The sequence below is a fragment of the Ursus americanus genome, chromosome 23, assembly GCF_024610735.1.
Source record: "Ursus americanus isolate L20-20 chromosome 23, mUrsAme1.1.p, whole genome shotgun sequence".
In the NCBI taxonomy this organism is placed as follows: Eukaryota; Metazoa; Chordata; class Mammalia; order Carnivora; family Ursidae; genus Ursus; species Ursus americanus.
In genome coordinates this window covers 35,832,228-35,844,122 of record NC_142149.1, presented here as the reverse complement: position 1 = coordinate 35,844,122, position 11,895 = coordinate 35,832,228, and the positions used below count along the sequence as shown (strand labels likewise).

General features: G+C 50.3%; 1 protein-coding gene across 1 annotated transcript; it reads right to left on the bottom strand.

Annotated features, from left to right (window-relative positions):
- Positions 1-6,769: 6,769 nt before the first annotated feature.
- Positions 6,770-10,799, bottom strand: CCL16 (C-C motif chemokine ligand 16). The gene is made up of 3 exons (XM_045773294.2): positions 10,335-10,799; positions 7,504-7,624; positions 6,770-7,073 (listed from the first exon to the last, which is right to left on the bottom strand). The coding sequence occupies exons 1-3, from the start codon at positions 10,405-10,407 to the stop codon at positions 6,941-6,943; spliced, it is 327 nt and encodes a 108-aa protein (XP_045629250.2). The 5' UTR covers positions 10,408-10,799; the 3' UTR covers positions 6,770-6,940.
- Between the last annotated feature and the right edge of the window lie 1,096 nt (positions 10,800-11,895).

The window sequence follows — 11,895 nt, the reverse complement described above, 5'->3', positions numbered from 1 at the left end:
ATTTTCTTCCCCTGAAGATGGGCTTCCTTTATGAAGAGGTGGGAGAGAGGGACAAAACCTAGGTTGTTCAACCTTTTCGTCATTCTAGCTCAGCCAACCCCAGTGAAGAGTGTATTTCTTTCTTCCAGTGTTTATTACCAGTCTCAGGTAAGGACTTGGCCTGGCCCTGTATGGGTTGTGTGCCCACCTCTTGGACAAACCTCTATGGTTGGGTGTGAGAGGTGTCCTGAAGACAGGCAATCCCATTAGCACCCTGTGCTGGGCAGACAAAACCGTCCACATTTACTGTGAGGTGTAAATATGGGGTGGGGCACACTTCCCTCTACTACCCTGACCCTTTATTTCCCATAACACTTTTGTAACCAAACTAACATGAGTTTGCTCCTTGGTGAGTCACAGATAGAAACTACACCAGATGGAGTTGTTGCACAAAGTAAACTTTATTTCTAGCAAATAAGGAGATCCAAGGAATAACTTCCAAAGCTGTGACTCCCCAGGCAAAGGTGAACGGGTTCCTGTTATTTAGGGTTAGGATGAACAATTAGATAGAGGAGCCTTGACATTGTATGTAGAGTCGGGCACGAGGTCACACATGCATCTTAAGGAAACATGCCTATAACATACATCGCATGTTTTGTAAATGAGGCTTGTGCTCCTCCTTGCGCAGAGATTTTAGTATTAAAATGAGGTGAAGGTAACCATGGGTTGCTTCCGAATTCCGTAAATAAGTCTTCCTGACAAATTGTATAATCTTTGATATTTGAGCCTGGCCTGAAGGGGTCAATGGCTTGGTCTTTGGTTTTCCTGAAAAGGTTTTCAGGGTGAGCCCTGCACTCGACCTCAAACCCAAACCACAAAAATTAGGAACTCACTCCGCGCCTGTTGCCAATTCCCAGTTTTTAACCTCCAAAACCTGCCTGCTTCTGTACAGTCTCTTGTGCTCTCAACTGAATTTTAAACATTTTGTCTGGAGCTTATAGCTTTTATTTGTAGAACGATCAGTTTATTAGATGTGTTTGGTGTGCAGTTCTCTTGGCTAGAAGCAGAACCTAAGGTGACAAGTTTACTAAGTTAAATTGTTCTTGGTGGGTTCTAGCAAATAGTACAAAGTTGCCATTTGCACTCCTCACCATTACCTTTACTCTGCTTTGTTCTCTGTAGAATTTCTCACTGCCTGATGTTGTGTATATTTGTGTATGGTCTCTCTCCCCACTCACATGTAAGTTCTTTGACAGCAGGATATTTTTCTGTTCTGCATTCGTGCGGACCGAGAGCCTCAGCTTCCAGCCAAAGGGGAGCAATCAGGGAGGTGGGAGGACACAGGCACCAGGAGGCGCCATGTCCGCAGCTGGGTTTATGCATCATGCACAAGCTGATTTTGCTCCTTGGACACAATCACTTGTGTGAGCCCTTTAAGGAATTGTAGAGTCTAGTCATTGTGGTTCTGAACCACTGGGTGGCACTGCCCACTAATTTTCCTAAGAAAAGTCAGACTAGACCAGCTTTGCCGTGGGTGCAAACCCTCACTTTCCAGGACCCAACTTAACATGCTATTTCCATGGTGGCACTTTCTGATCTGACCCCCTGACTCACAGCCTAAAGGGCTCAGCACATTGACGTCTGAACACACCTTCTGCCTAGCCAGCCCAAGGCCTTTGTGGGAATTTCATGCACAGGCATTTAATGAAGCCTACTAGGTGCAAAGGGTGAATAAATTCAAAGTGGTGGTCCCTGCCTCCAAGGCAGCCTTTTTTAGCTGAGTTCAAAGGCATGCATTGGATATAACGGATTAACTTCTCTCCTTTGCATCTAGGATGGTGCTCACTGTGCAACATCCTTGGGAGAACAGGGAAGATAGTCCCTCAAATCACCTGTGTTCTGTGGTTCAGATGAACAGTCCTATGTTACAGAGTCTGGAGGGGAAGGCTCGTTTTGGGGAAGAGAGAGGGAAGTTCTGGGTGTGTGCTTAGGGTGAAAGCAACCATGCTCGCAAACGACTTCTTGATCTTGCCATTCACCACATGGTTCCTTTTCCCCCAGCTAGTCGTCTGCTATAAGGGGCAGTGTGCAAGCTGAGAACCGTCCTCTTTCCATTACCAGTGAGAACCTGCTGGGGGCAAGCACTCTTTTTCTGACATGGGAACCTCTGCTATGAACCAGGCATGGGGCTGGATACTTTGTGTACATTAACTGGTGTGATTCTCCAAATAACCTGCAATTGTAGGTGTTTGTTTTGGTCTCTGATTTACAGCACAGGAAACTGAAGCTCAGAGAGGTTGACTACTTTGCACATTCACACACAGACACACTATAAATTCCCACACTAAAAAAAAAAAAAAAAAAAAATCTTCCAGTGACCCATTCCTGCTTCTGGCTCCAACCCTAAATTCTGTCTCCCTTCACAAAATAGCTGTTACAAGAGTTACCTACATAGAGCTCTGATCCCGACTTCCGTAGCCCCAGTCTCTTACCCCCTGTGGTTGGGCTTCTGTCCGTGCCTGTCCAGGTCACTGGACATTCATGGGTCAAATCCAGTGGCATTTCTCTATTCCTCTTTTACTCTTGGCTGTATTCATCACGTTTGACTCCTCCCTCTTTCTTGAATTGTTTTCTTCTCTTGGCTGGCAGGTCACCACACTGTCTTGGATTTCTTGCTATCTTACTGGCTACTCCTGCCTCCCATTTCTGTGTGGCTCCTGCTCTATCTCTAACGTGCCCCAGAGCCCATTGCTCATCACCTTCCTACCTGACCCCATCTGGTCCCATGGCTTTACATCTCCAGCACCTTTCTCCGGCATTCCAGACTCACAACCAACTCCCTGCCCACGAGAGCTACATAGATGCCTAACACGTGTTTCAAAATTGTTATGTCCCTATCCTGATTCCACTCTGTAACTTGCTTTCCCCCCCCACTTCCCCATTTCTAGAACTTGTGCCAGCATCCACCTAGTTGCTCAAGCCCAAATCTTTCTCAGTATTTCTTTTCAATTCTGTCCCCCCAAGCGGTTCCCTAATCTCCTTTTCCTCCACTTCCACTACTTCCTTTCTGGCCCCAGCCATCCTCATGTGTGGCCTGGATTACTTAGTCTGGACGGGTCTCCCTTGCCTCCAGGAATCTGTGTCTGCACTGCAGCTAGGTTTCTTTAAACAGGTGGGTCAGATGATGCTACTTGGCTGCTTAACACCATCCCTGATGGCTTCCCACCTCCCCTGACATAAATCACACACCCCTTACTCTGGCTCACAAAGTACCCCTGTCCTGCTCTTGCCTTCCTGGTTCCTCATCCCGCTCTCCTGGCCATACGCTCCAGCCACACTGCTCCCGGGCACCAAGCTAGTTCCTGCCAGCACTTTGCACTGGTGGTGCTTCCTGCCTGGAAAGCTTTATTCCTCATGAGGCTGTCATTGAGCTGTTGGGTTGCACGTCACCTCCTTGGCGAGGCCTTTCCTCACCACCCAGTCTGAAGTAGCCACCCTGAGCATGTCCCTGGATCTTGAGAACCGCTTGCAAGTCTTTTTACCCCACCCCCGCCCCCCAGGTCTACTGTCTAGGGCCATCCAAAGTTTCTGCAAGGCTTCTGTGACTTTCCAAGGACTGACTTCACATTTCTCAATTTTAATCCCTTATTCTGGGGCGCTGGCCCTGTCTCACACCCATGTGAACCTCAGCGGGGAGTAATCCCCCTTGTCACTTCCCCTCAGACCACTCTCATCAAATATTCCGGGAACTGCATAACTGATGGGACTCTTGAGGGCTCCAGGGAGGAGAAGTTCCCACTGTTCCCGGCACTGGCTCCAACTGCTCCCCCGACCTCTCTCCCCACCCCTCTCTGGCTCTCAGAGGCAACATAGTCCCTCCTCTTGGTTCACCCCTTCCCCTGGTCTGGGCGCCAGTCTGTAGTCCTGTCCTGGGGGACTTTCCTCCCTTAACTGGGGTTACGGACACATTTTCTTAACAGAGGTGTTTCCTCCATGAAAGAGATTCTTGCTCTAGCTGCTAAGAGAATAACAACATTTTCCATTTTATTATGGTGCTTGTTCCAGACCCTGTGGTTGGGGATAGTCAAAACAGCCCTGTAAGGGATCAGCTCCATTTTGCAGGCGAGGAAACTTGGTTCAAATAGGTAACGGCCATTGCTGGTAAACACCAGGCTCTGGAGAGATGCATTGTCCCTCCCTGTGTCTGCCCATTGCTTCCTCAAAATCTTCTTGCCAGCAATCACAGGATAGCTGCATGGAGGTCTCAGGAGCCCAGATGATGGGAAAGGAGGCTCTCAGACCTTGAGCTATTGCTCTCTTTGTGGGGTGGATCCAGTTTTCCCCAGCCTCATGGAGACCAGAAGCTTCTTCTGTTTAAAATATGGCCCCTGGTCCTAATGCCAGATCTGCCGATGATTCCTAGTACAGCCTTGGGCAAGTCATTGTTCGTTCTCTGAACTGTGGTTCCCTTACCTCACAATGAGAGAAAGCTCCTTTCTGTCCTATGTTCTATGGTCTTAAAGAAAAGTCAGATGCTGGCCTAATAAGGCTCATCTCCTGAGCACTTGCTCTGTGCTAAGTGTTCTCCTGATCCTCTCCACATCCGGAGGTAGGTCCTGTTATTTGACCTATTTTATAAACGTCGAAACTGAGGCTTAGAAGAATTTAGTAGTCTCCCAAGGTCTCACAGTAAATGGCATAGTTGGGATATGAACCTAGATTTTGCCTTTCTGAATTTGGAGCATTTAAACCATTGTATCAACCCTGTCCCCCTGATACTAGTGTCGGCTGCTGACAACTCTCCACCGATCACTCACACATGCGCACGGACACATGTCCTCTTTTATGGGGAAAGGCATGTTCATCTGGCCTATCTTCGAAGGCCACTCGGGGGGCCAAATACCATTTCTTACCAGCCCGCCAAAGCTAGCCTCAGGACATCCGGTCATCTGGTCCAGATCCTCATGGTGTAGTAAATGACTGCACGGAGAGGGGACGTGTGGCCAGACCTCCTACCTGCACGTAAAATTCTCTTTGTACTACCCAGAGTAGCTTCCTCATGTTCTTGCCTTCCTGTCCTACCCACTGGTTCCCCCACGTTGCTGTGTGTGGTCTTCACCTGTCCTGAGGCAAAGGCCTTTCTCTGACATAGCAGTGAAAGTGACCCACTATTCTAGGCCTTATTTTCCACCCCCAGCCTCCCAGTCCACCACCTCTGTCCCACAAGGCTGACAGTCACGTGAGCTCTTTGGTTTATGTGGGTGAGGTCTTTGCTTTGGGGTGATCAGAGCTGGTAGATCGCTGTGTGTCCCAGTGAGGGGGTCCTTTGGGTGTGTGTGTGTGAGTTTAAATCTGGGCATCTGTCTATCTTGAAAAGACTAGGAAGAGCCCTCTTTAAAAACAACTGAATGCACCAGAGGAAAGTACTTCCATTAGCATGTGAACCGTTAGGAGTTTCTGGCAAGCTTTATATGATGTGCTAGGATGGGACTTTGACTTTGTTATATAGACGCCCAGTTAGGTTTTCAGACTGACATCTCGCCTCTGAACTCTGATGGACCCAGAGAGAGAGAGAGAGAGAGAGAGAGAGAGAGAGAGAGAAATAACAAACAGCGTTTCCTTTCCAGGTTGTCAGGATCCTGGCCCCAGCCTGTGCTTCCTGTTTTCAGCCCCATCCCCATCCTGTCCTTTAGGCTTTTGAACTCTGGTTCCCTGACATTGACCCTGGTGCTGGCTCAGGACTTTGAAGCTTCCTGCTGCCGTGGGTGTACATGCTGAACTTGTTCTAGCTCCTGTGTCAATCTCCTGCCACCCCCCATGTGCACTCTGGCCTCTGCCAACAAAGGTCTGGGCCTGACTGCATCGTATCTGTTAGTGATTCTGGCATTCCTGGGCTGTGAGCTACTAGAGGGAGACATTCGATCATATTCCACTATAACCCCTCAGCTCTGACAGCAAGGAGGGAGGAGAGAAATCCCTGGATCAAGGAGCAGGAACTCCCAGTCCAGGAGGTTCTAACGCAGGCAGCACTGGCTCCCTGTGGACGGACGAGGGCGGGAAGCATGTGGGTCAGAGCCTTGGACCCTTACCTGCCTCTGAGCCCCTGGGTGGCGATGAATGAGTCACCATACAAGTTAAGGTGTTAACTTGGGATTTGGGCACAAGTAACGGCAACCAAGATCCACTAACTCTGGCTAGTGTAAAGGAAAGGGGTATGGATACCGAGACATCCGCCGATGGATGAATGGGTAAACAAAATGTGGCACATACACACGATGAAACGTTATTCGGCCTTAAGAAGGAATGAAGCCCCTGACAAGTGCTGCAACCTGGGTAAGCCCTGGAGACATGACGCTGTGTGACACATGCCAGTGGCTCAGTGTGGGAGCTGAGATCCCTACTTCTCTCTCCGTTCCGGCCCCGCCCAGGGAAGACGGATCTAGCAAAACCTCTGCGACAGGGACAAAAACTATTAGCCTGTGAATTTTCCCACGCTGGCCTGTTGGGGGAAAAAAAAAAGCTATGTTTTAAAAGAAAAGAAGAAGAAGAGATCTAGTAAAGGGATAAGGATAGACAGGAAAAGTGAAGAATTCTGTGGGGCTTTTAATGAGTCAGAGGCCAGAGATGCTCGGGCCATTGCAAGCCGAGCATAATCATCTAGGACGGCTGCTGTGTGGGTGTGAGGTGAGGCGCGGAAAGAGCGAAAAGGATATGAAATATGTATTTCTGTGTATTAAGAATGCATTTATCTCCGCCTCCCTTAACCTTGGCATTTCCTCCAGAGATTGAGAACAGGTTTGAAATACTTTTAATTAGCTTCTCTGATTGCGACTGGCATTCAGACCACACGCGCCCCCCCCCCCCCCCCCCCCCCCGCATATTCACAGGGCTGCACCTTTCGTTCCGGAACCTGGACTCCCACCAAGGCCTGATGGTCACGGTGAGCTGTGGTGTGACCTTTCTATGGCCTAACGCTTTTAACCCGGGCCAAGTTCCTGGGAGGCAGCAAAGGTATATTGGGATCCTTGATGTACTCTTGGACCCATTTGTTTTGGGGGTTGGCGCAGACCTCTCGGTTCTTTTTGGTGACAAAGCTGTGGAAGCAGAGTTAGACAGTCAGTGGTCATGGAGTGGGGTGGGGGGTTTAGTCCACACTCCCCCCATGTCTAGCTTGCATGGGGGCTCCCCTCATACTCTTCACTGCCTCCCCGGGCCTCCCTTATCTGAGTTCCCTCAGAAGGCCTCCCTGTCTAGGTTCTAGACCTCATCATCCCTGTTTCAGCCTGTTTCCCGCTCAGCCAAGACGCTCAGGCTTGGGTTTCATGATGGCTGCCATTTATTGGGCCACGCAGCTCTAAGTGGCAAAATCAAGAATTAAACCCAGGCCTGCCCTGTGAGATTCAAAGCCCGAGTCCTTAATCACGACTCCCCTCCTTGCATGGAGACTTCTTGGTTCTGTGCATCTCATTCCGGCACCGGGGTTCCCCTTCCCCCTCCACAGAAGTATCTGCAGGGAATGCTTACATGATTGCCGGCAGGTAACAGTTGAGGGCCTTTCTGTATCCCACCACCAGTTTCCTTGGCATTACTTTCTCATGATGCTTCAGGCAGCAGGTCTGAGAACTGTTCAACGACTCAGGACTTTCTGAGGGAATCACATGGAAAGCAGAGCCAAGTAGGTGTAGAGGGAGCCCATGGTTGCCTACCTTCATCTCCCATCCTTTGCATTCCATGCCTCTGATAGCAAAGCCATCTGTTAGCAGGGGCTGATAAGAGCTTGATGTGTCACAGAGAAAGCGAAAAAAGTGGGGGAGGACGCACACGTAGAAACTCCAGCCTCTGAACTGAGTTTCGTTAGGTGTAGATGCCTCGGTTATTCACATTTGCTGGTGAACCGGGGCTTGGGTTTGGCAAACACGTATGGGCTCCTATTACATGCCAAGCTCTAAGGGGGCAAAAGCATGAGGAAGACACAGTCACTCCTCTTGAGTATCTCCCAGTCTAGTCAGGGTGAAAAGGTAAATACTACAGTGGAATGTGGTCTGGGATAGAATAGAATTTGGCACAAGGTGCTTTGGAAACAGAATGAGGGACACCTAACCCAGCCTGGGTGTCTGGGGAAGAAGTGCATGGCTTAGCACACAGTGCATGGCTTAATTCTTGATGGCCAAGTGGGACTGAGACAGACAAAGGGGTTGTAGGGTCTGGAAGAAAGAAAGGTATGAAGGCCTGAAGGTGGGGGAAGCTGTGTGTGGGGAGCTCCGAGCAGTTGCACATGGCTGGAATGCAACGTGGGCGCCTGGGTGGCTCAGTCAGTTAAGCATCTGCCTTTAGCTCAAGTTATGATCCCAGGGTCCTGGCATCGAGCCTTGCATCAGTCTCCCTGCTCGGTGGGGGACCTGCTTCTCCCTCTGCCCCTTCTTCCCTCACCCCACTCATGCTCTCTCTCTAGCAAATAAATAACAATCTTAAAAAAAAAAGAGAGAGATGAAATTGGAGGGGGGGGGGGACCAGCACACCTTCTGAGCTGTGGGAGGGAAGTGTGGACTCTATCCTAGAGGCCCTAGAGGGGCTGGGGTCAGGGAGGAGGGTGAGGTAAGCAATGAGCCAGAGAAGTTGGAGTGGGAATGAAAGTCGTCTTTTTTTTTTTTTTTTAAGATTTTATTTATTTATTTGACAGAGATAGAGACAGCCAGCAAGAGAGGGAACACAAGCAGGGGGAGTGGGAAAGGAAGAAGCAGGCTCCCAGTGGAAGAGCCTGACGTGGGGCTCGATCCCAGAACTCTGGGATCACGCCCTGAGCCGAAGGCAGATGCTTAACGACTGAGCCACCCAGGCGCCCCGTGGGAACGAAAGTCTTCTAATTTAGGCTTCGGGTCAGACATCCTGAGTAGGAAGCTGGACTAAATGATTTGAATCATGGTCTCCTCATCTCTCTAGGTCTCCTCATCTATGAAATGAGGGTAAAAAGATGCTCGTGTCCTAGGATCATGGTGAGGGTTAGTTGAGAAAATGCTGGTAAAGCCCTTAATGCAGAGCCTGGCACATAGAAAGGCTCTGTCAGTGCTTGTTATAATTGAGAGCAGATGGTAGGAATGCCCATTCTCCCTGCCTGGAATTGCCACTTTCCCACCCCTCTTTGATGCCGACAGGATGCTGGCCTCATTGGTTGTTAGCACTGTGTTTCCCTTGAGCTCCCCTGACTACTCATCAGTTGGGGATACCACACAGGAGGGTAGGCAGAGACCTCCCCCAGCCCCCAAATTCCTTTGCAGCCTGACCCCTTGCTTCCAGCCTGGTGGCCAAGACTGGAATATCTCGAGAGTACTATTTGGCCGATGCATGCTTTGGGTGGGCCATTTTCTGTTTTTGGAAGACTGAACCCTTTGCAGCGGTCTGTTTGACCTTTGCTAAGGGCATTGTTGCCTCCTGCCACCCACCAGATGTGGCTCTGCTCATAGTGACGTCCATGACCCTGGTACTCAAAGCAAAGTTCACACAGTTCAGGGGCATTTTGAGAGTGTGTGAGCAGATTACATGGTGTGTGTGATCCTTGCTCCCCTGAGAGTTTATACAGGCAGAGTCTGGCCAGACCATGTGCCCGGGGTAGCCTTAGAGAGAAAAGAAGGGCTGGGGCACCTGGAGGTGGGTATGTGGTCTCTTTCATAAATGGTGGTTGAGTCAGGGGTAGAAAGTGGGCTAAACAAACCTTGTTCTCCATAGGTCCCAAACATCCTGTGGCTCCCACACCTTTCAACCCCTTTCCTGTTTTCCTCTTTTCTATGGACTTTATTTAGGCCTGGGCTGGGGAATGGGGATTGAGGAGGCCATGACATCCTCACACTGCACACCTGGGCATGCCACTGGCCCTTCTTTTGGCTGCCATGGTAGTCCCAGCAATCTGTGCCAGACACTACCAGGAATGGGTGTCTAGGTTCAGAGTCCCCACTCCTGGGCTAAGCCGCCTCCCTGACACCTTTCATCCTGCTCTCCCAGAGCACCTGCAGCTTTTCTCCTCCACCCGTATTGCTCTCCTTTCATTGCTCATGTTTATTATCATCTCTTCTGTTACTTCCTTGGCTCCCCCCAATGATCATTCCTGTTCTCCATCCTCGGGACTCCTGACGTGACCTTGACCCAGCTTCCTGAAACTGCCCGATGACCCCAGAAGGGATCTGGACCCCAGCCCAGCTCTACTTGCAAAGGGGAGAGTTTGCAGACAGCAGGTGTGCCTGCAGGAGGGGAGAGGCCCTGCGGCTGGTGGCAGAGACCTGATAGGGCTCTTGGTGTCACCTCGCTGCCAGCTGCCCTGTTCCCCTTTCTCATTCCTGCCCTACAGAGACAGGTGGACTCACTTGACTGGCCGTGCGAAGCAGGAGTGGTGAGGATGAGGATGAGGAGAAAGAGGGCAGCCCCGGAGACCTTCATCCTGTCAAGGGGGCCCTTCAGCTTCAGGGGAAAGGCTGGTCGTCCACTCTGACTTCACGGCTCTCTGGACTCTGACCACTTCAGAGCCGGTGGGGGAGAGAGGCGGTGCCTCCCTCAGTGTTTGCTGAAAGGGGGGGGTGGGGCCTGATGCAGTTGAATTAATAAGATTTAAGTTCAGGAAAAGGAGAGGAGTGGAGAGAGGGAACGTGTGGTTGTGTGTGCTGGGTGTGGCCATCTTGTATGCCCTGTTTTATTTAATCCCCACAGTAGTGAAGCAGAGATTATTACTCTGTTTCATAAATGAGGCCACCGAGGCTTGGAGAGGTTAAAGAAATTCTCCCAGGTCACACAGGTAGGAGGCAGGCAGTTCTGAAAATTGGATCTGTGTGATTTCACCACCTTACCTGCCATCCATCTGTATTTTGGGGGAGGGGGAGGGAGGGTGGAACCACCCCAGTTCCGCCAGGTGATCCATCGTTGGGAAGGTGAACATAAAACAGGATTAGAGAGTGCACAGACTGGGGCAAGGGGTAGGGTTTAGGCTTCTGAAAACAGCATCCCCCATCCTCAGTCTGACACATGACTGAACTCACACTATTTCCTGTACAGATTATGTTACTAATACATCGAGAAAAACAATGTGCTGATCCTTGGGTCCTCAGTTATTGCTGAGCTGTTTAGCTTGTTTGTTGATTTTTTTTTTTTTTTTTTTTAATCTTTGGACCTTGAACTCAGACACAGTTTAGGTCTAGTTGGCCAGCCCTCCTGTATACCATGGCCAGCAGGGGGCGCTCCAACCTCACGCACCTGACAACTAACTTCTGCGTCCCAGAGTTCCAGCTTCCATGCCCCTGGCCTTGACCAGGGCTGACCTGTCCCTCAGCATCTTCTCTCTTCACACTGCGTCAGGACCCCATTCCTGGGGTTGAAGGCAGAGTTCAGAGAAGAGATGGAAGATACAGGGGATTTTGCTGTCAGTGGACTGCGAACTTTAGAGACACAGTGGGGAGTGTTTCAGTAAATGAGAGTAGAGGAAGGCAGGGGCAGAGTGAGACCTTATGGGCCTTGCTGTTTGGCATGACTGCTCATAAATAGGGAAAAGTTGTATAATGCACTTAGTCCTGCTGGGTTCAAAACAGTTAGTGGTGGTGAAGCTGTGGCTTTTTATGAGGGTAGGGAGGGTATGTCTGTGGGGTCCCCCCTTGGCTGCTGTTTATGGAGGAAAGGAGGTCTAGAGAAGCCTGGTTGTACCTTTAGCAGACAAGCCTCCTCTTGGCCCTGGTCTTGGAAGGCCAGTGGCCAGGGAAGGATGGCCACAGTGCCTACACTGGGCATGCTCTTACTCTGAGTACATAGGACTTCCCCTTGTCCCCTGAAGATGGGTCTGAGAGCCTTTGGAGGCAGCTGGGTGTAATTCATGGGGCACAGCCTCCCCTTGGTTCCTGCCTCATTCCTTCCTTCCTTCCTTCTTTCCTTCCTTCCTTCCTT